Source organism: Uloborus diversus, chromosome 2 (assembly GCF_026930045.1).
Source record: "Uloborus diversus isolate 005 chromosome 2, Udiv.v.3.1, whole genome shotgun sequence".
Taxonomy (NCBI): Eukaryota; Metazoa; Arthropoda; class Arachnida; order Araneae; family Uloboridae; genus Uloborus; species Uloborus diversus.
The window spans coordinates 103756804-103781939 of record NC_072732.1 but is presented as its reverse complement, the minus strand read 5'-3'; the positions used below and the strand labels follow the sequence as shown (position 1 = coordinate 103781939).

At 33.1% G+C, this 25136-nt stretch overlaps 1 protein-coding gene across 1 annotated transcript in view; it reads left to right on the top strand.

Moving 5' to 3' along the window:
• Nucleotides 1-15855, top strand: part of LOC129216462 (mucin-2-like) — a 36747-nt gene extending 20892 nt beyond the window's left edge. The window contains exons 9-11 of the mRNA XM_054850676.1: nucleotides 4652-4791; nucleotides 7615-7782; nucleotides 15707-15855. Coding sequence (XP_054706651.1) covers nucleotides 4652-4791; nucleotides 7615-7782; nucleotides 15707-15832 — 434 coding nt within the window. The 3' untranslated portion in view covers nucleotides 15833-15855. The remainder of the gene's footprint in view (nucleotides 1-4651; nucleotides 4792-7614; nucleotides 7783-15706) is intronic.
• The last annotated feature ends 9281 nt before the right edge of the window (nucleotides 15856-25136 follow it).

Below are 25136 nucleotides of genomic sequence, written 5' to 3'. Positions count from 1 at the left end.
TGAAAGTTTAATATCCCTGCTGAACAGTAACGTGTATTAAAAGTTTTTACAATATCAATAATATTTTTTTTTAATTTGAAGCCTTTATGTCAGCCAATAGAAGAGCAGTAGGCTTCTTACGATGTGCCCTCTCTCTCGAAAAGTTGGTCACATTCACATAAAGTATTAGAGAAAAATCGGTCGTAGCAGAAAGAAACTAACTGCAGTTTTGAAATCAGTAATACCTATTTTACTCTGAAACGGCTCAAAAATAGAACTCAAGGGAAATTGTGTTACAAATCAACACTTTCTACTTGATTTTATTTTACTGTAAACTGCCATTGCACGTGTAATATTAAGTTACGAGTTCAACCCAGGCAGCACACGTAACGTTTTAAACGTTTCACAAACATTTTGAAACGATTGTTAAATTTGTGACAACCATTTCAAAACGCTTATGAAACGAGTAGAAACGTTTATGAAGCAAACGTGAGAAAGTTTGTATCGAACAGCCTCCAACAAACAAGTACGCATCGATATTTTCATTGCCGAGGCTATCCGACAGTCAATCTCGCAAAGTCAGTCGGCAAGGAGTTAAAAGTAACTGTTTGAATTTTCTTTGTACTCAAAAAGGATTGAGGCAAAAAAAAGAGTCGTACTAATAAAAGAGGAAACTCTCCCATGGTTCTGGGGAAAAACATAGTACTAATAACTCTCCAGAATGCTGCACTAGAGTATGACTTAAATCTTTTCAGTGAAAGTCTTCCTACTCGTATGTCTGAAATTTGCGCGCGTTTTACTCTAAACTCAAGAAGCCCACTAACATTCTTTATTTTCTCACTTCTTCATATTGAGTCTTTTTAAGCATCGTATAGCAAGTTAATCATTTATTCTTTTCAGTCGTTTAAGATACGAATATCTTTACTTGTTATTGTTTGAGTCTGTATATGAATTCAATTAAATGACCTTGTTTTATGGATGTCTTTAAAAGTAAAATTGATAACATGAAAGCAATTTTAAGCTAATGTACAAGTTCCTCCGAAAAATTGATTGCTTGCCATATAAAGTAGACAGGAAGATCAATAACAACAATATGTGACAGAGAAAGTGATGATCGGTAAATTATTCATGGCAACCTGTCGGGCTTAATAAAATTTTGCGCAGTTGTCTTTGACTTGTATTGATTAAAGAGCTTCGTTGTTCGTTAAGGATTTTGAATGATGGTTTGTTTATAAAAATTAACGTCGCGGGAGAAAAGCGCCGTTGAGGTCAAAGTAATTTTATAATCATCCCCATTCATTTTACTGTTTTTAAAAATGGACTGACGTGCATAGAAAATAACTTTTGCTATTTTCCGCCGTATTGCATGTTCTGACAACGATTTAAAAAATGGTATGTTTATAAAATAAGGCTTAAACATGAAACGTATCTAAAGTAGTAAGGTTTTGAAAATATATCACGAAAACATTTTCAGTAATAAATAATACACTTATGCATCTGAAGTTGGAAGCAAATAATGCCCCAGTCAGGGGTGGAGACAGACCAGCATTTTAGGGAGGGGGGGGGGGGGGGTCATGCTGAAAAATATAATTTTTCAGGTACGAGAAATTTCCAAAACTGTTTGGGTGTCAATAAAAAAAAAACACCAAATTGACCAGGAATGAGGCGCCAAGTAGTCTATAAGCTTTAATGGTTAATTTCAGAAACAACGAAAGAATTATTTAAAGTATTTGCTGAAACCATTATTTATGTAATTAAAAATACTACAGCAAACAAACACTTAATTTTATTCATAAAGTATTTGAATACAACGTGTAATAATATATTTACGTGATATTCCACATCCAGCCATTTTGTATGCAACTATTAAATTATAATCGCACAGAATAATGATGGATGACGGTTTAGGGGTAGGTCATGACCCCCATCACCCTTCCCTTATACCCGCCCTTGGTTCCAGCGAATATAAAGATCCATTTGAACTTTTAAGAACTTTTAATACAGAACAAATGATATTTTTAAGTAAGAAACAGCCAAGTTAAATTCACTTGGCTGGAAAGATCCCTCAAGGGCTCTTAAAATTCATTAATCAAACCAAAACTGCATTGGAAATGTAAACTCACATCATCAGAATAGTTCTCAGAATCTTTCCGCCCAATATCAACATTGCTTAGTTTTACGGAATTGCAAATTCGTAATTATCCCCTTATCTGATTTCCCAATGAAGGTTCTTATCCGTTCTGTTCTGGTAATTTCCCAAGTCAGTCGTCCGGAAAGTATTGACCGTTGGCTCTTTTGCAAGATCAATGACAACCTTATATCTTCGAAAATAGCGGATGGAGCGAATATATTCCAACTGTGAACCCTTCTCCCCTACCATCTGATCCTCCTCTCGAATTGGGTTATCATTGATTTTTTCCTTTAGAAGAAGTTTTACTTTATTTCCGTTTTATATCCGTGCTTTTTTGCGGCGCATTCGGTTGATAGTTTTGATGAAGATGCCAATTTATGGTTACTTAATTTCTCATGATATGTTACTGAATGAATGGCACGTATTTTAGTGTCTAAAAGATTTTTCAGAATGAAATTATTTCTATATTTTTCAGAGAAACAGCTTATAGAATGTTTATTGTAAGTAGCGTATAATAAGATGACGCACTGACATTTAAAAAATACTTTTCTGAATGATCTTTTTAAATTTAGGAGCGCCTAATCTTGTTCTGGTGTCTTTCTTAAGCTTTACATTATTTTTTAGTACAGTCTTCTTTTTATTTTAGTTAAGAAAAGTAAAAACAATAATTTAAAAAATCTGTTAACTAACCTTAAGATCATTCAGTTTAACGAAATGATTGAGCAACGTTCACATCCATTTGTTCAAGGTGGCAATATTGAAAAATTAAGGTTTTACCTCGAAACATTTTAGATTCGTACATCTTTGAAGCTAAATGAATTCAGTAATTAGACAACAAGTTGTTTACTTCCTTCCTGATGTTTTTCTTTTATAATTATGCAAAAATTGCAGAGTTTTCAAAAAGTTTTCCCAGTTCAAAAGACTATAGCATTCTTGGGATCGTCTTTTATAATTTTTAATATGAGTTTAGAACTCGCAAATTTTACCTTTCTTTGCGTTTAAGCATTTAACAGAATTTTCAGCAAACGCCCTTAGCAAAAAGATTAAAATATTTTAAACTGAGTTTAATGCCATGAACTTAATAATCTCGTTTTCATAGAATAATTCTGTCTTTCTTTCTTGTTTTTCTTTTTTGTAAAAACTAAAAGAAGTAGTAGTTAAATTTCTTTTCCAAAAACTTCGCTTCATCATTTTTTTTTTGCTCATTTTGATAGTCTTGAGCTATTGCGTCTGTTTTTTTTTTCCTTCTTTTTTCTAAACGGTATCGCGATTTGTTTTCTTACTTTGTTTTTTAGCTCTAAAATTTTTGTTGTTAAATAAGTTTTTCTTTTTTTTTTTTTTTTAACTTTTATTTCTTACAACTTTTTGTTTCTCTAAACAGAGAAACACGAAAAATGCTTGTCTGAGATTTTATATATCATTCATGATAAGGGAAGAAATATTTTAAACGGTAAAAAACAGTAATTAATTATGTTTTTTTTCATTCTTTTGTCGAAACTTTATTTTAATGCTATTAATGAAAAGCTTTATAAACGTTTATAACTGTTAAACGTGCTTCCTACTAAGTTACTCCTAAAAACATTCTGTGGGACAAGGTACAAGTAGATGTTAAAGAAGCTCCGAAACATTTCAATGCTGTTAAAAAACTTTATCACATTATGATATGAATAAAAAAGTAGTTTGAGCTTTTCTTTAATTATATTTTGAAACTATAAATGAAAACTTAGTAAAGAGAAATTTCTATGAGCGGCCACCTCTCAAGTGCGACTACTTCTGTTCACGACTAATTTTCCACGGCAACGATTTTTTCCCCTGTTAACTCAATGTTGAAAATCCTCTAGGAGAGACCAGGACATCTTCTACCATCTACCGAATTTATCTTTAAACTGAAATATTTCCTGATGTTTTTCTCTTTGCATACCAACCATAAGTCTGGTTTTTCTATCAAAAAATAGACTTAAAATATTTTATGCCTTCCAGACATCGATAGAGTCACAAAGAAAGACGTCTCAGTTTCGGAGAGCATAACATAACTTCCATATCAATCAAATAAAACATAAATTTCGAAAAGGAGCATTTTTGGAAAAATCGGGTTTCAAAGAAAAATAGAATCGGGAATTTTGTTGCACTTCATGCACACTGGGAGAGTTAAATTATTTTTTGAAAATATGTAGCCTTTCTTATAAGTAAGTTTCAATAAATAAAAGCATAAACAGTTGTTAAGTATTGTTTACTGTGACTACTTTTGTTTAAGTTGTTTAAATAACCCGAAGTTGACACTTCTCTGAGGGATTACCTCTCTTAAAGACGGATTTTTCTTAGAACGGGTGGTCGCTCCTGCGTATTACTACCTTCTGACCTGGAAGTACACTTTAATATCTCTACGTTTTCCAAACGGATATGTTAAAATTGTACATAGAAACGTTTACATTTTTAGAAATATTGTTTTTTTTTTTCAAACTATTTCTCTAAGAGAAGATTGTGTTTTTTCTTTTTAATAAAACGCTTAGTGCTTCATTTATAGTGTATTATCTATTTCAGTACTTCAAGAAGAACACCTAAACAAGCCAATCCCAAGCCCGGAGGAATCTCCGGAACCCCCTATTCCCCAGTGGGCGATCGCAGTAATCGTAATTGGTGCAGCTTCTCTCATCTTTATCATTCTCTTTGCTGCAGTCACGGTAATGGTCTTTAGGTTTTGTTTGTCTTTAGTTCAATAATACAATTTTTTTTACGTTTGAAATTCATTTGGGAACTGTTTTAGAATTGCAATCGTCAGTTGTTCCTTACTGTCGCAATTTAAATCCATCAACATGAAGAAAACCTCGTCGGCGATCCCTCATAATGCCTTTCACATGCACTAGTTGTGTTCGGAGTCCGTAGCCACCACACTCATCGAGTATATGCTCCTTAATTTTGTGGTTCTGCAATTCCTGTGGTCTATTTCAGTTACCATTTGTGCAAGATACCAGGAAGCTTTCCCTTCCCTTCAGAACGGTGTCTAAATTGCGGCTGTGATGTATGGCCCGCAAAAAGCTCGCAAGCTGGAAAAAAAAGTTTTTTTTTTTTTTTTTTTTGACTATTTTCTTTTAAAAAATTTTAAAGAAAACTGAGCCCAGAAAATCTCAAAAACCACTACTGAGCTTAGCAAGAGCGTAGCCAGAGGCAAGGGGTGACTGTCTGTTCTTTGAGGAGAGTTTGCACATTTTCCTTCCCTCCATAAAGTCACCCAAGAAAGTTCTATTTTTGGAACTTCAATTTAAAAAAAATTCTGGACGAATTCCAAACGATTTCCAGGAATAGTCTCCAACCCCTTTACCAAACGTCTCAACATACGTGTATATTGTTTAAAATTGTGTTTTTGTAACTTCGAAAAAAAGAAAAAAAAATCTGGGACAGCTCCGAAATTCTGACTACTCTTCTAACATCAGTAAAAATGTCCAAAAATTCGTTTCTAGACTTCATTCCCAAAAGGTTTCCGAAGAGAGCATCTAAATTTTCATTTCTTTAAGATCACAAATCACCAAAGACAGTCTAAAATTGAGTTTTTAAAACTTATTTGTGAGGGGAAAAGCCTTTGTCATCTCAAAAGATAACCTAAAATTGATTTCATTTTTGGAAAATAATTGGAGTATTAAATTGTTGCCTCTCTTTTTCTTCATTTTACAAAAATTGCCTAAAAATGCTAATTTTGAAAATTTTTCTTTAGATGTGCCCCGAAACCTGTCCTTCGACCATTTCTAACACCTGCAAAGATTAACTAACACTGCGTTTCTGACTTCAATTCGGAAAATTTTCGGGAGATATCACGTGATTTGCCCACCTCAGTCCTTCTTATGTTTCAAAGACAGTTTAAAACTTTTAAGGACTTATAACTTTTGATATCTATCTTCTGGCATGAGGAGGTAGCTAAAAACCGCCATCTTGTTGAACTCTGGTTTGCTCCTCCTTAACGTGAATGCTGGCTGCGCCCATGCTACTGAACGCGTATTCAAAACAAAAAAATGTGGGGAGGGGGGCATTGAAAAAATTATTTAAACCAATATTAGTGGATTGCTGGCCCGCCTCTCCTTCAAAAATATTCACTGTGGCCCTTGAGTAAAAAAGGTTGGAGACCCCTGCCGTAGAATGTTGAAATTTTGCACATAGGCCCTGAGTGGGGTTTAGTTTTTCACCTTCCTTTTTGGTTGCATTCGGATGTTTCAAAAGGGGTCTTTTCACCTTTTTGGAAAAAATCAGTGTTAATTTCAATGCATGTTCAAATGATGTTATAACTTGGAGAACATTTGGCGATATATCGCCAAGCTTCTGATCCTCAACTTGGCGATAAATTGCCAAGTTGGTGACAAATTTGGCGAAAAAAATATTTTACGAATCTGGTTTCAATTTGGCGCTATTAGAGATATTTAGAGAGTTATTCAATGAATCACGTTAAAACTGTCGATGTTGGTACAATTAATCTCTGTAAAAAGCTTTTTTTCATTGGTTCATGACAAACTAGAGGAGAAAATATTTGACGTGTTTCCTTTTTTTTTTTTTTAGGTAATCAGAAGACTTGCATTATTTAATAGATGTAAAAGGAAGAAGTGTGGTGTTCCCATCAGATTTTTTTTAAATGTGTTACTACATCAGTTGTAACTCGTCTGTCATGCATTCAAGAGTTTCAGTAATCGAATACGGCGCTTTTTTCATGTTCCAAATTCGGAATAATTTGATTGATCTTTAATTTTGCATGAACGCGAAATCAGACCCATTTAAGGAGTCAAGTGAACAAAAATATTTTTGAACGAACCGTAAATTTCAATATTTCTTCGATTATAGTTAGCATTCCAGTTATTCAGCTAAGTATTAGCTACAGTGAGATGACAGCTGCATTTAAAAGTAATTGCACATAGTGCAGAGCATCTACTCTTCACAAAATGTTTTTAATAAACAACAATAAATGGTGATTAGTTTAACTTCTTTAACATCCTTTTTAGCTTCTACAATAGCCATTTTAAAATATACACTAAATTAATACTTGCAGCTCAGTAATCTTAAATTTCTTAACGTATATTTATTTTCGCCGTCAAAACTTGTCATGCTTTTTCCTTTACTTACCGCAAAATTTCCATTTTTCTTTGATTCTACTTAAAGTTCTCTTTATCTGTGCAGTCAACATTGATGGGATTTCAGAAATTTATTACTTCGTAAGGAACAAGTCTGCCAAAGAATTAATTAATTATGAAATTTTTATTGCATATCTTTTTGATCTACACTTCCTTCTTTAATGTGTAGTAAAATGACTCTGGGAAAATGCATTTCAATATTTGGCCGAAAAAATTCCGATCAAAAAGAAATTATTTGCCTTTCCTCCAACATAATGTATTAAAGTTATCCTGGTATTGTTAAAATGGTGCAGGGCGGATTATACGATAAATGTTCAGCCTTGATGCTTTTTAACTTGCTACTTTTTCTTAATTATTTTCCAACCATATTTGTATGAAATCTGTCTTCCACAACAGGTGTATGGTAGGCATCACATGCGGCGCCGCTACAGCAGTAAGCTCAGCGAAGAGGACATCGACAGGTCTGGAGATTGGGAGAGCAAGATGGCGTCGGCATATGAGAACCTGGCAGCTGACACCATTTACGATGCGGAGGACCTTCAGCGTGGGGACTCCTACAAAAAGGTAGGTTTTGGAAAGATTCTTTAATGTGATGACATCTGACTTTTTTCTGTGCACCGTAAACTTAAACATGCTTGTGCATTAATTGCCCCATATTGCTGAGAACAATAGTGCACACAAGGGAGGGGTCCAGTGAGTCCGGAGTCCGAACCCCTCCCATAAGTCTTGCTTTCTTCCCCCGATTGATTGAGATTCTACACTCCTGTTTGTGAAAATTGCAACACCACGAAAGACTTACGCAAGTGAGCTGAAAGTTGCAGGAAATGTAAAGTAGGGCATGATATGCAAATGATTAGAATTGCTGACACGTAGCGCATGCGTATGTTGAGCAGCGCCCTCTGAATGGCGGATCGAACTGAATATACAAGACGGCTGTAGCGAGGCGTGTATGATTATTGGTGGTTATATGCTAGAGTAAACGTTAACTGAATCTTTACTATGCCTCTTTGATAAAAGAAAGCGAAATTTGAGCAAATTTCGAAGTTTGAACGGGGCAGAAACGTCGGCCTTCGTGAAGCTAGATTGTAGTATCGTGCAGTAGCCGCTCGTGTGCAGCGTAACAGCAGCACAATCATGAGTGCTTGGAAGCAGTGGACGGACGAGGGTCAGACAGTTCGGAAATCCGGGAGTGGACCCCTAAATGTGACGTCAGCTCGCGATGGCAGACACCTGGTGCGTATGGCGCTGACGGACCGCACAGCTTCTTCTAGACCATTGTCGGCACAGTGGTCAACAGCTACAGGTGTTTCATTGTGTGCTTCATCAATTCTCGAGACGCCTGCTGCAGCGTGGGATGCGCGCAAGGATTTCTTTATACAGGATTCCTCTCACGCAAATCCATCGCCGCCAGTGGCTACAATGGCCCAATGTGCATAGGAGCTAGCGTGCTTATTGGCAGCAGGTCGTCTTTTCTGACGAATCCCGCTTCAATTTGTGACACCATGTTGGCTGAATTCGTGTCAGGCGCTATGCCGGCGAACGGCACATTCCGAAGTGCATTATCGAACGCCATAGTGAACGAACACCCGGAGTTATGATCTGGAGTGCCATAGCATATCATGGATGATCACAATTACTACGAGTTGTGGGCAGTTTGAACAGTATCCGATACATAAACGAAGTTTTACAGTCCAAGCTATTCCTTTCCTGCAAGGATTGCCAGGGGCTGTATTCTACCTGGATAATGCCCGTCCACATGTCACCAGAACTGTCAAATCCTACCTTGATTCGCAGCAGTTACAGCTTCTTCCTTGGCCTGTATATTCCCCGGATATGTCACCGATTGAACATGTGTGGAGTTTCATCGGGTGGCGTCTCGCTCGTGATCCTCGTTCTGTTGCTTCGACAGACGAACTTTGGTTGCGCATACAAACAATATGGAATACTCTTCCGCAGGCAGATATTCAAACTTAGTTTCACTCCATGCCGAGTCGTGTAGCAGCTCTTATTGCGGCGCGTGGTGGCCACACAAAATACTAATTTCAATCTCTTTTTATTGTTTGTTTGGTTTGAAAATGTAATCATTTATTTGTACCATTACCACTCAACTGTGCATTAAATTTCATTCAACTATGATGCTTCCTTCATGGTGTTGCAATTTTCACAAACAGGAGTTTATATATTTAAAAATTATTATTTTTTCAATCTTTGAGTTGAACCGTATTATTGCTGCGGTCGCTCATCTGGTTTGCTAATTCTGCGTTAGCTACCAGTTTGTTTGGCTCTCTTAAGAGATTTTTCGCTTCCAGCCCATATGATTCCTATTCCGGGCTGATGAGTGCTAAAAAGCACGAAACTGCAGTCCTCGGATGGAATAACTGAGCTGGCGGTGTATTTTAAGTATTTCTGCCTTAGCCCTGGCTTTAGGGCGGTAACTTACTACAAAAGGAGTTTATATATTTTGTACGTAGATTAATTTCAAACAAAGGTAACAATAATTTAAGATCTAATGATCTAATGGGAGAAAAAATAAAATCATCATGCTAAGAGATTTTTAAAAATATTGTGCATTTTTCTTGCAACGAATTGCCTATAAGAAGCAGAATGGTGATTATAAATGAATACACTGTAATAACCATGATTTTAGCTTTGTAATTACAGATTAAAATGAGATTCTATGATTTTGAATCCAATTTTTAACTATGAGAAAAGTAAAGCGTAAATTATTTTGGTTTCAAGTTATTTATTTCGTTTTCGGGAATCGATAAAATCAAGTCAATATGTTTGATGGCGTATTGGAGTATAATATGAAAATAAGGTTTTCGATTTGGACCCTCCCCTTGCAAAATTCCTGTGTGCGACACTGGCTGAGAAATAGTCTGACCAAGAATCTGATTTGAAAAAGAATTGAGATCGCTGGAGATGAGGTTAGTTTGATTTGATTAAGGCACTGCAAGAAATGAGAACGATAAAGTTACAATAGAGCAAAAAATAGGAATTTATTTGGGGAGAAAGCAAGCCGAACGTTATGACTTTATAAATTGAAGTTGCAAAATATTAAAATTTTTATCCAGAGTAGAAATTTTTAATCTTAAAATGTTCCCCCTCCCCCCAGAGAAAAAGGTCTGAATGAAGCACTGAATAAAAATGAATTTTATCATATTTCTGTAAAAAAATAGCAAATCTCAATCCTCAGGTTAGTGTCAAACCAATAGACACTGTGGGGCTGCGACAAATTCTTAGTGCCAGTTTCTAAAATTAATCCGCCACTGCTTAAGTCTCTGCAAAGAAAACTGCGTATCTCGATTATTCTGTGAGTGTTTAATGATGTAAAACTGATTCATAAAATTTAAAATTAAATGGTTTATTATTAGTATTTTTATTTGATATAAAAAACGATTTTTGTACTCTACTATTAAGGACTATTCGTGTACTATTAGGAAGAGAAGTTAAAAGTACCAAAGAAAAAAAAATCAACTGTTAACTGCAGAAGCTTTCTGATAGTACAGTATTGATTTGTTGCTAATTACATTGTTTGATGATATTAAAAAGAAATAAGTTACCTTTTTTTTTTTTTTTTTTTTGAACAAAATTTAAAATTTTCTACTTTATTTCATTGTGAAACATTTGACAATTTCAATAGTGGATTTCTGCAATAATTTTGCATTTTCAAAAGAGTTTGTTAAGGTAAATGGCTTACTATCCCTTTTTTCTTTCGTGTAATTATTGTTGTTGATTTTCTAAAAAAAATTTATCTACAAAGAAATTGCTAATTTTGATATTTCTTTTACATGCAGTCATATTTAGTGGACTAAAAGGTATGCTTTAGTTTCATATAAACACTAACTGTGTATATGTGTGTGTATGTCTCCGTAACATTGTGTTTCTAAGTACCTTTCAAAAGTGAGTGTGGTTTTTCCCTTTTCCATCTCATTTAAAGATCGATTTACATAATAAAACTGTCTGAATATTTCCCCAGGTTTTCATTTACTTACACTTCTCATACTTTGAATCTTTCAAGTTTTACTTTTAATACTGAGTGAATAAATAAGAATTAAGTATTTGTGTTTCCAACTGTGGAGTTTGATGAAGAGTTAGTTACTTAAACACACTGATAGTTTAACTTTCTTATTGAAGTCGCTTAAAAATTAACGTATTTTATTTATAGAAACACAATGAAATATATTTACTAAATTTACACAAATTACGTTAGAAATTACGTTTAGAATGATAAATCATGTAACAAGATTCAAGATGAAAGGTTCGAATTCATTCTTTACTGCAAATTCGAATTTCATTACGTCATCCCCCCCCCCATTTTGTTTTTGATGGGAATATTGCTACCTTGTCAAGCAGAGAAAGGAATCATAATTATACGAAAGATATAGATGAAAGTTTCGTGATAGCCACAACATACTAGTTTTTCATTTCCGTGAGCAAGGCATTTTTTTAAATATGAGAAAAATAATTAGAACTTAGCTGGGCCATTGTTTATGGTTACTTCTAGTTGGTAATACTTTCATGTAAGAATGAAAAAAAAAAGGGTTTCGAAACTGGAAACTGAGAGATATTTGCGTTCAAAATTTCTGGAGAATGACCCATACATGTGTGTGAGTTATTCTATCGAACTTCAAAACAGCGCTTCTAAAATGAATAACTCATTGTGATTGATCAGCTCGGTTTTTCTTCTGATCTTTTTACATTGAAAAGGGAGTTCTTTTTTACCGAGACCCCCGGCTAATACTGAATTTATTCACATTGTTAAATGAGGCAATGAGAAACAGAGAGATGTAAGTGGACATTTTCAAGTTATGAGTAAAACGCGTTTAAAGATAACATCCTAGGTAGGCTTTCATCAATTTTTTTTCTTTTTGAATCATGCTATACAGCAACACCTACTAGGGTTGCAAGTACTTTATCTTGCCCCAAGACAGAGGAGAGGTTCAACTATCATTCGTACTGGTTATCTCCAAATTTTTAATTTTGCCACTTACATCCCTTTGCTTCTCACTGCCTCAAATGTTTTATTTTCTGCTTTCACGTAAACGTGAACACGATGTTGATTATTTCAAATTTCTCTTTAAAAGGCATTTGCAAGGAAGTAACTTTGCGGGGCCTATTGTGGCCCCGTAAAATAAGCAAATTTGAAGTGGAATTCAACTGGAGACAAGTTTAGAATTTAACGCTTCGTGAAAGTAATGATCACCGTACTGCCGTGGGCAATTGAACGGCAGTATCTGCAGAAATGAATTTTCGAGATATTTGTTGAAACGCGTTTTGGATTCAACACTAACAATGGAGACATTCGGGACAAGATATGCGAATATATTTAGGGAGAGTGTGAACGAATAGTAGGAATTGAAAAAGCATTTTTCTGCCCCCTTCCCCCTCAATTTATAAGATTTTCTGCGAGTTGCTTTACCAATATATATAAAGTTTTTCGTGAATCATTAAATTTAGCAGGCCATGCTAAGTGTTTAATAAGAAATACGAGGGATCATCTAGTTCCTTGTACATTAACATGCATTTAGCTGCGTTAATATTTGTTTTTTTTTCCCCTCTATATTTTCAGTCTTACTTGAATTCAGTGATACTGCATATGAAATTGTTTTCCTTTTTCGTTTTTAAAATTTAAATCTTTCTCCATTGGACATTGAAACAAATTACTCTTCGATAAGAGAAGATAAATAAAAACTACGATGGAACTTGCGAAAATTCACATGCATTCGATATCACTCCTGTTCCTCTTCCTACAGGAAAATGTTCTGAATATTTTATTTTTTAATATTGAAAATGAACAGTTAACTTTATGCTGCGCGGTTTGTGTATCGACAAAATGAAGCAAAGGAAGGGACCAATAAGAAAATCAAGCTACCGTGAACATTTTAGAAGCTACGAGAATTCTGTTTTACTTTTCAGTTAGACACCCAAATAAAATAAAAGTTTAGCCGGAAGACGTGTTTTTACGGAGAATCATAAAAATTCATGGCTTGAAGTTTTTTCCTGCTTCTTAAAGATTAGATTTCGCTACTCTTCGTTTCATATCTTTCAGATGCAACAGATTCGCTTAATTCTTTTGAGTAAGTGTGGTTCACGGGGGAAGAAAACGCATAAAAGACAGCTCACAATATGCAGGGTGTCCGAAAAGTTCTTGACACATTTAAAAAATTCATAGAAAACCAACAAATTGTCGTATGAATTTGCGGTTTGCACCATAATACTTCACAGGTTCAAGAGTTTTTATGACATCGAAAAAAAAATGAAAAGGGGGAAAAAAGGAAGAAGAATAAGCACATTTCGCAGCCAAGGTGGTCAGTATATGCTATGCTTGTAATTCTTCGTTTAGTAGTTTTCATTCCTTTTTGCGTTTTCCCGTGTGAACAAAAACGATTAAAAAGTAACTTTTAAATCGTTTTCGCACCCTGGCTGCGAAATGCCTTTTTTCTCCTTGTCCCCCCCCCCCCCCCTCCTTTTTTTTTCGTCTATGTCATGAAAACTCTTGAACCTGTGAAGTATTCTGGTGCAAACCGCAAATTCATACGACAATTTGTTGGTTTTCTATGAATTTTTTACATGTGTCAAGGACTTTTCGGACACCCTGTATTTTAACTTAAAAATCCCACTTATTGAACCAAGATTATCTTTTAGTGATGTGCACAGATTGTAAATACTTAACCCATTCTTGTTTTGAAAGAAATAGTAAATTATATAAATTTACAATGTTTCTCAAAATTAAAAATATCTTGACGAAATTATTTATATATTCTTTGAGTGCGTTCATTATTAAGCCTCATGCGACATATCTTTTTATAGACTAGATATAATTAAAAGTGTGCAGTGTCAACTAAGGTAAAGGAAATCAGAATTTAAATATTTAAAATTTAGATTCTTTTCATTCTTTTAGATGAATTAAGAGATAAAATTGTGTGCATTGTGTCCAAGAAGTGCATTGTGTCTCTAAAGATTAGCGGTTGCCTGTAGTGACTTTATTGAAAATGGCTTCCAAAGAATCAAGTCCCAGTCACCAAAAGGGGCGACCATGTGTTACTTTATTTGTTAAAAATAATGTCGCAATACACTGTAAAAATTTTATGTAAGGTGGCCAGGATTAAAGGGTGTAATGTTACACAAATTCTGGAGTGTATATATCATTTTTTTTTTTTTTTAAACTCAAATTATTGGAGGAACTTTGCACTATGATTTGGTTAAAGTCCCACCTGCGGTCAGTAAAATTCAAAGTGCATGCTTGAAAATCAGTATCGTGCGCACAGCTGGTAAACTTAAGGCCCCTATAGTGGAGGAGCTGACGCATCCGCCATTTTGGAGCAAACTTGATGCAGTGCTTCGTAGCGATAGCATTGCTGCTAATGTTTACATTTCTTTAGCATGTGTTAAATTGAGCCAAATGTGTGGTTGTTCGGCTGTTAATTATGTAAACAGTTCCAAAAAAGGATTTCAGCTCTTCAGATTTCCAGCAGATGCAGAAAGAAAAAAGAAATGGATAAATAATAGTCCGCAAAGTGACTGGCAGCCTAGAAACGACGCCAAATGTTTCCAACATTTCGCCCATGTTCACCTTCGCTCTCCGACTCTCTCGTTCCCTGTTTGGCGAATGATTGCACATAAAGGTAGCTTTCCCTGTTGTGCGCTTGCTCCAAAATGGCGGATGCGTCGGCCTCGCCAATTATAGAGGTTCTAGGTACACTCAGCTTCTATATAGGGACCCTAGTAAACTCTTGTTAGCGAAACGAAAACCGACTTTGGTGGCCGAGCAGTAAAACACTCTTGCTTTGTCACCTGTCTGTGAGACTTTCGGTGTGGGTTCGATCTCACTCAGGTATTATGGGTGTCATTTCCTCTCTTAGTGCTATAAAAGTGTCTTGTTTCTATATTAAAATAAATTTCGAATTCGTGTAAAGTTGATTGGTGTATGTTGGATGTGAAAAGTATGAATTTGATGAATATTAAATAAGCGAATGATTGAAAGCAGAAGCTGTAAAGAAGACCAATAAAAAGGTGTTTCTAGCACTATTATTTTTTTTATACTGTTATAACAACATTTCATGTAATGTAACAAATGTAATGTAATTTTGCACCTACTAATTTATTTTTATACTTTCAATTTAAAATGTATAGAAAGAAGTTTTTACTTGGTCAATTAACATATTTGGATAATTTAAACCATCTAATTGTTAACTTGAAGTATAAGACAGCTTATATACACTTGAAAATGAGAACCAGTTCAAGAAAGTCAGAGGAACAATTAATTTTTGCTAATGTGTTAATCTTTCAAACAATTTCTCTGGAAGCATACAAAAAGTTATGGTGTGACATCAAGCCGAAATTAGTGAAACGTTACTCCTCTAACTTAACTCGTTTTCTCAAATGATTGACAAGGGTCATTTGTTCGTGGCCGGACTATATCTAGTCCAGAGCTGTACTGGAAAATCTGGAAACATTTTTTATATATTTATTTTCATCTTTGCAGCACCGGCAAGTTGCCACTTTTAATGGCAGACCATTAAGACCAAAACGTTGCGACAGCTGGTCAAGCAGTGACTGGTCAACAGCACCCAGAAGACAAAGACCTCATGTTCACAGAATAGTCTACTGAACGCAACAGCTGTCACTTGTAAAACTGTCAGACATTCCTATTAATGGTGTAAAACAAATTGGTTCTGTGCATGCACTTCAAACACATGATGTTCCAAGTACGGACCCCTAACGAGTGTAACTTGCTACTTTTATTAACGAACGCACGTGGGTCTTGCATAAGCACGTGAGATTTTTGTTATTATTGTTTTGTTTATTTATTTTTTTTTACGTTTACTATGTTGCATGGGGTGTTTCGCAAAGCTCATCATTTGACATATTGTTAATTTTTACGCATTCGGCAATTTTTTGTGTGCAGCAGTTTTCAGTTTCAAAAGGATTTTAATTCTGATGACGTAACTTTTGCAATTCGTAAAATTGCAACATTCATAGTTCAGAAAAAAAAACATCCTGGCAGTTTTTTAGTTTTTAGTATTGTCTATTTAATCTGCTAACTAAATTATTTTACTTTGTGAATGTTATTCAGAATTTTAATATACTCGATGATTTAAATTGAAAAAAAAATTATTTGTTTTTAAACTGTAAAACGGACTAGTCAATAATTTGCCATAATTTTCTAAGAGTAGTCTTTGCTTTAGATTCATATTACATATGTAGTTTGAAAGGATGGTTTTTTAACTATTACTCCTGTTATCCCGTAAAAATTACGCATGACGCATGATTTGTTCAGATAAAAGCTGTTGATTTGACAATGATATTTCCATTGTACAACATTGACGTTTGTATATACTACTTTGCTATTGTAGGTTGGTGTAAAACTTTAAAGTAATTCGTTGTGCAAAAGGTGCAAAAACGCATAAACATGCCAAGGAAGCGTCTGAGCAAATTAAATTAAAAAAAAATTAAAACCTAAATTGACGATCATTTGTATGTGAAAAAATATTCTGTTGAATATCTAAAACAGAGTAATTTGGGTAAACAGAAGAAAAACATTTCAAGAGTTTTAAATCGGAAAAAATCCGCAAAGTTTAGCTTGTTGGAAGGAGATGTATGGTGTATCCAGTATTAGAACGGGAGTTGCTCCAGTGGGAAGGGGAAAGGGGCATGGTGCGGGTGTGCGCATTGAAATTTTTAAGGCATATATGTCATCACTTGGGGGGGGGGGGATTTTTTTTCTTTTGGATAGTCTCATTGTTGATGGACTGAGGACTCACGTAGTACTTGAGGGGTACACCATCGCTTTTGGGAGGGATTGCCCCTTAGTTTAAATTATCTTGAAATTTAAAACAAAGGGGTGTATGAAAAACATAGAGGAGAGATCCTTGAAATGTCAAAAAAAGTGTGTATAGGGATTAATTTTAAAAAGGATTTAACAAAAATTTAAAGCAAAATATTATGAGACATTAGGGAAAAGCAAAATATTATGAGAACTATCAAATTTAAGTTTGAAAATATCAAAATTCATATTCACAATGAAAAGTTGTAATTTGCTTTGCGAGTGACTCGGACTCCTTCCTTCCCCCTGAAATCGCCCTTGATGCGAATATAAGTTTTTATAGTATATATTTTTCTCTTAAATTCGGAGAAATTACTATTTCCTATAGTCAATGCTAACTTTTTAAAACATTCCTCCGTCACAAAATAATTAACGTTAACTATTTTTTCCCTAACCCTGATCATAAACCAAAGTTCAGGGTGAGTGTGCGGAGTAGACCAGTAGTAAACTAAAAAGTATTTTCTAACTAACACTACGAAAACTTATTGGATTTGGTTTACATCCTTTCTTTTTCTCAATTAATTACTTTTCATTGAAATTCGAAGTTTAGTTGAAATTGGATGAACAAAAAATGTGTTCACAGCACAAAGACTTACAAGTTATGAGCTCTGCCAAATACCCCTAGCGCTTTTTTTTTTTTTTTTGCATGTTATATTGTAAATAACATTAGATTTAACTCGAAGGCGTGAACGGGCAATGAGGGCCAGTTACGCCATCTCTCGGCGAATTGAGGAGTTAACAAGCTCTTCATGATTTCAGGAGTTCGGTCGTTTTGAACGGGCAATGAAGAGACATTGTTTTATTTAAAAAACAATTTCGATCGGGGCTTAAAGTTGATTTTTATCTGGGTGCTACCTTTCCAATTATTTCTGGGCTTTCTGGATTAATTTTTACCCCGTCATATGCCTTTCGTTCATTTTATATTTCATTTTCATTCATAAATATTCAAAAATGAATAGCGTATTTCACAGAGCGATTAAAATATAAAAATTTCAAAACTTATGAACGCCTAGTCAATCTTAAAGGTTATTAATCATCCTTATTATATTTGAACCTTGCTATCATTTAGAAAAAGACAGCTTTCATTGCGAATACAATAATTAGAAATCATGGAAAACAAAAATAATTTTTCATGTGCAGCGATTTCTGCAACTCGTGCCATAAACTTGTAGCAAATGTGTTCTCAAGAAAAACAAATTTTATTTTGCGTTTTAATTTTTTTTTTTTTTTTTTTTTTTTGGCATAGAGCAATATTTAATATACTAGGTTGGTTCAATAAAAGCTGGTAAAAATCAGAAATGAATTTGCAGAATTACGCATTTTGCAATACTAATTTATTTTTTTTTAAAAAGGCAAACAGTTTGAGGTACTATCCTGTACTTTAAACTTTGAATTGTTGGTACAGGACAACCATGCCAAAAAAGAGTTAACAAGAGAGATATCATTCAGACCCCCCCCCCCCTCTCCCCCAACCAGAGTCATTGCTCATGCAATTTTTATTTTACATTAGTTAGATGAGGTAGCACCTTATATCTAGTCATTTTGGGTTATATTTCATTGGAAATATCAGTTTTAACAAGAGTTGTTAGATTATTTTCTGCCAGTGTAAATTGAGTGGCTTGCTGTTGCAAATTAAGCATTATTGCTGTACAAATGCAGACTTGCGTTTGTTAATAGTACAAAAGTAAAATTTCAAATGCATATAGGGTATAATATTTGCAATATTGTTAAAGTTTTGTTGCACCTAAGGAATATGAAGTTTTACATATGTTTTCCTGTAACGTATTTGGATTAATAACAGTAAATATTTTATTTGGAAATAGTCAATTGCTCTGCAAGTATTCCAAAGCAGTATGAACTACTTTATTTTGTTATTATTGTGTTTCGGAAAGAGTTGATTAATTTTCAGAGAGAGAGAGAATCCACCCATTCCTTCAATATCTTCACAGTATCTCGCTAACGTTTTTTATATAAATCTTTTCCTTTACTGGTTTTTTTCCCCGTTTACATACATTTTCTAGCGTATTTTCGCATGACTTTTAAATGAATCCTCAATCTTGAAAAGAAACTTTAATGTACATTTTCAAAAATTTAATACAGTTCGCGATTTCTTTTTTCATCTGCAACTGACGTTATGGTAAACATCTTGAATTTTAACTTCACTGTTCGATGGAAATAGCTCAAAAGTGACTGACGCCAATTTTCACTCTGCCCCTAAAGTTATTTTTATAACTCCTCCACTTTCAAATTTTAAAACATTGGATCCCAAGTTTTTAAAACAGAACAAACTTCTCTGAAAATATGAAATTTATTGCGTTTATATAAGTTTGTAAAAAATCTATGTTAAACATAAAGATTTTAAATTTGTTGCTATGATATCCGCATTCATTTAAAACAGTAGGGGAATGTGGGGCAAAGTGAAATGGTTAAGATGACTGAGATTTTTAAAATGAACAAATCGGATATTTGTTTTGAAAATTACAGCAAATAAAGAAAAAATTTATAACAAAACTTGCGTTGAAACAGTATTTTTTATTTTTGGAAGTAAATTTCAGTCTTAAAAAAAGTGGAAAATTTTCGCTTTTTTTTTTATGGGCAAAGTGAAAAAATAAAATATTTTTGTAATGAAATATTTTCTAATCGATTATAATACATACTTTTGATCAAAAGAATCAATAAGTAAAAGGTTGAATGAATAAATGAAAAGATAATGAAATAATAAATGAATGAATCCATATGTGAAGAAAAATGAGCGAGTAATGAAGAAGAAAATAAGTGAATGAATGAATATATATATATATAAGTGAATTACTAAATGAAGGATTGTAAATGAATTAATTAATAATTTATTTACATTCTAGTAAGTGATTTATATTAAATTATTGAGTGAGTAAATGAAACACACTATTTCACTTTGCCCCGTATGTACTTGAAAAATTGTACAATTTATTTAAAATACAAATAAGCTAAATATTAACTAAAATAATACTGCATTGGATACTGGAAGGTCTCAATTAATATTTCAAATGTTATTAAGAAGATCTTTATCATTTTATAGTAGCAAAAATAATTTTTGACTTACAACAAAATATTACAACATGAGTATCATTTTTTTCAAATTGCCTGTATTACCAAATGCTTTAATCTTCAGCAGGGTTGGCCGGATTGGACCCAATTGGGTTGGACCCAATGGGTTTTTTTGAAAAAAACCCATTTAAAAAAACCCATTATTTAGCCCACGTTTGGGTTTTTTAAAATTTTCCAAGAAGTTTTTTAAAAAACTAAGTAATTTAAATACTTTCACAATTTAAACTTCTTTTTTTATTTGTTCTTCACCACAGCCAATGGACATAAAAAATGAATTTTGAACTTTAATAGTATTTATTCACTCTTAACAGCATTAAAAAAATACTTCTAATATTTTAAATAAATGCATTTAACTTTTTTCTTTAACTGGTCAATAAATAACTCAAATTATCTTGACTAAGTCCTGTCACGTCTGATTTTGTCAGTATTTGTAGATTGTACAGAGGAAACTACTCTAGCCGAAAGGCTTTCGTGTGAAATATTTTCTGGAAATCAACATGTCACAAATCTCGAATAAACAAGGTACATTTTTTAGAAATTAACAGGTTTTACGAACGGTCGAATGGAAAACAGAATAAGATGTGCAGTATTTTCATTATCTTACAAAAAAGTTTAATATTTCTTACTCTGTACACAGAAATAGAAAAACGGGCAACATAAAATTCAAAGAAATATCTTGATTAAGCTGGAATTCAGTAAAAAGGGATTTAAACTACTTGAGGTTCTACAGTAGTTTTGCATAACAAAATGAAATACAATAAAGTAAAATGCAAAAAAAAAAAAAAAAATGTAGTAATTACAAATAATAGATTTTATCGCTCGAGAAGTAACTTTGCCTTAACTGTTGGCAAGCATGGAAACAAAGAAATCTGAAACTTCACCATTCTTGGGTTTCGTCGTCTTTTTTACTTTTCTTCAGAAAACGCTGAATTTTCAAGCCTTTTTTACCCCAAGACAATTTTTTTGCTTTGTCCATATACTTACGCAACAATATGTTACAAGTACCCCCACATTTTTCCTAAGAAAAGACGAAAAAACCCGCATTTCTTTTAAAAAACCCAGCTTTAGTTGGGTTTTTTGGGTTTTATTTAAAAAAACCCAAAAAAACCCTGGGTCCATGGGTTTTTTTAAAAAAACCCGGGTTTTTGCCAACCCTGATCTTCAGCGGTATTTTTTTCCTGACTGGAATAGACTACATATGGTACTATATAGTGAAAATAATGCCAGATAGGTGGCGCTAAAAGCAGTAAATATTTCACCATTTCACTTTGCCCCATGTTCCCCTATACAATGTTGCGTCTACACCTCATTGGAAAAAAAAGGTTTAATATTTCATGCCCATTTATAATCTTTGTTAATATTTTTTTTGTATTTCAGTAATAAAAATTGAATACATTTTAGTTGTTCTCAAGTGTAATTTAGTTAACTACCATCATAAGCAAAACACACTAACACAAAATGTATTGTTCAAGTTATGTGTTTTCAATGTATCAAAGTAAATTTGGGAGCATCATTATAACAGATATTTACGTAATAGCCAGTGTGAAATAATTATATGAAAGCAAATTTTTACTTTTCTTCAACTTTCCTTTCGTTCATAAATATTTTAATTGTCCAGTTATTTTTTATAATTAAAGCTGAAAACTGTATTTACTGTGGTTTACAAGTGATTAACTTCTAAATCAACAAAAAAAATCTATTAGTTGTATGCTTTGGAGAAACATTGACTTTTATCATTTTTCTTCTCCTTCTCCATAAACTATTTTTTAAAAAGATAGCACAGAGCTTTTCAAGTTGAAAAAAATAAATAAATAAATACATCGATATTTTACTTTTCTTTCTAACTGTATTAGTTTTTTTTTTTTTTTTTCTAATTTGGAAAAAATCTCTTTTTTAGTAACTTGGTACCTTTAAAAAGCAGTTACTGTAAAATATTTGTTTTAAATAACTTTTCTAAACTGACAAATGCTATTACTGTTACTGTTTTTATTTTTATTTTTTTTTTCTGAATTCATCACATTAGATACGAGTTTGCCTAAAAGAAAGCAAACTACACTGAACCCGCTCTGCCTGTAAAGTAGATCAAATTTGTAACAAAAAGCTCTATTTTTAACAAGCATCGCCGAGACGAAACCATGAATAGATGCGAATTAGAACAGATCAAATCTATCATAGCAGGGTATTTGAACAGTGCAAGTAAGTTAGAAATACGAATCGTAGTTTCCAATGGAAACTTCAGTAAAATAAGATTATTTGTAGCTTGCGGTTCTAGTTAATTCATAGGAAAAGCATTTATACTTATTTTTGAAAGATGTAATAGTATTTATTCGTATTTATTAAAAATTATTATTGAATGGCAAGAAATTCGCATGGAATAAAAATTATTTTTCTCAGCTGTCGCTGCAATTGCAGTTTAGATATGCGCTATTTCACCTCAAGTATAATCTAGTTGTTGAAAAATGCACTCAGAGTCTTGTTGAAATCGAACGTCAAATTATATTGTACACTGTCGTTCAAGAGCTTTCAGCGTGGATCCTCAAATTCGTTTTTGCCAGTGCCATATTTTGAATGATGTTCCAGTTTTTTTGCTGAAGCGAGTTTTTTTAAGTTGTAATTGGATTTATGTTTTGGTTCAAATGACTTGCATTAATGGTCATCCGTTATTTATTTATTTATTTTAATGCTGAGATCCTATTTGTTGATGACATTAGCGTGTGAATTATTCCTCATATTTTGCAAAGGACAACGCGGCAGCATATTTTCAGTAAAAGTTTTATTTCAAGCAAACAGAAATAATGTTCTGACGAAAGTAAAATGCTTCTATTTTGAACTGTCCAAAACCAAAACTTAATGTATTACCTTATGAATAGAATCATTTGTAGAAAAATCTGTTTAAGTTGAACCAAAAAATTCATATTTCCGAAAAAAAAAAAAAAAAAAAAAACGTGCTAACATCCTCTGAATAATATTGTATTGCAGTAAAGAGACAAAACTTTTTTTTTTTTTTTTTTTGTTTCTTCTCATCTTTATGTTTTAAGTTCGGTCTGAAGATACATATAAGTCATATTTTTGTTCGCCTGCTCAGTAACCTTTAGTTTGCGATTGTTCTTTTAGCTAGGACATAATTTTCCACTTCCGTAACCAATTATCTTCTCTACATTACAGACTCACATATTTAAAATGCAAACTTCCTTATAAGTTTAGCTCAACTATTTTAAGGACCCAGGTTCTCTTCGTGGACAAAAATGGAATATTATTTTTAAAAAAATATTGTGTTACAAAACTGCTCAACAGAATTCTTCTTGGAGAAAGTTAACAGCATTTTTATACTAGTTTTCATTTTGCATTGCAATAATACACAATATTGATGTTGCCTCTTTTTATTTACATTTTATATGTTTTTATTTTGATTTCTCCAGGAACTCTTAAATTATGTAGATTCGTGTAAAATATTTAGGTAACTAGAACATTAAACTTTTTATTGAAATTAACAAGTACTTCTACTGAACTTCGCTTTCTAAAATTTTGAAACTAAAAGCGTGTTTCCGGTCTAATAGCCTTTTCCTTTTAGATTTTTTTCTTTTAGTTAAGTTATTCTGTTCTGTTTTTTCCTCATTCAGTTCAAAATAGAGTAAATTAATTCAAAACAAGCATTACAAAATGTGCTTGGAGTAGAACTATATCTTTTCAAATTTATAAAATAGACAAAAGTTCATAAAGTAAATGGGTGAAGAGAAACAACATAAATAAAAGTACAGATAAACATTATAAAAAGAGTTAAAAGCTCAACTAACAGTTGTTTCGATGCGGTCAAATTCACGATAACACAGAACACAGACCGACTAAACCAAAACATATTTTGGCGTACTATTACTAAAATAATTTTATTTTACTCGTATCTTAGTACAAAGTTTACTTTTTTTTTGCAAAATATATTAAAGACAAATGATCGAGATACGTCATGAATTACTTCGCGTTCCAAAGATCGTGCTATTATTTGTGGTTCAAAAATAAAAGCATTTCATGTTTTTTTTTTTTTTTTAAATAATCAGATTCTTTCAGTTTCAAACAACTCGCCTGGGTGGCAACTGTGAATCAGGTTAGCATAAGTTACAGTCGATCTTCTATGTGAAACTCATTTCTTGTTTAGCTTGCAAATCCAGCTGAAGATACAGCAATTGCTTTAAATTTCTAACTAGACTCTGAAGTGCTTCTTCATTGCATTTACCTTGTAAAATCGCTTATAAGTGAAGTGTTATTTTTGAGTGTCACTTCTTGATAAAGCATGCTAGTTACATATATTCTATTAAATAATATAAATCTATTATCCAAGTAAAATTTTCGAGACATTGTAATGTTCACTATGTGATCTATACATGCAGTACATTGGTATAACCTTTTGAGATAAAACCTCTCATGTGATATTAAAGTTATTGTACGTCTGTTTTTTTGTTTTAATAAAATTTGCACTGCTAGTTTGAAGTGTGTTTCCTTTTGTTTTCGAATTTCAAATTATTTAAGGCACGGATATTCATTCTTCTATGAAGAGCTCATTCGGCTTACCGTGTTCTTGCAGAAACCTCTTAATCAAAAAGCAAAATAAATAACCTAACTTTATCTTACTCAAATCGCACAAGTAAAAGGAAGGAGGTACATCTATTATGATAATTTATTTTGTGATACGTCCCTTTCACTCCAAGTGTGCGAAATTCACAAATAAGATGTTTGTATAGTTGTAAGGTCTAATGGGATTTTTTGGTGATTTTCTGACATTTAGTGAAATGTGGTGCAAAGTGATTTAGTTAAGATAACTTACTTTTATCATTACAGTGTACATAAAGAGAGCGCAATATTTCGTAATGAAACTTGCAGCACCGCCCTACTTTATGAATAACTAGTGATACCCGCACGGCTTTGCCCGTAGTTGAAAGTTAAAAGGTCATTTGGTTCGCCAGTATATTTACAAATAATGGATGACGAATTTCTCGCCAATTTGCTATGT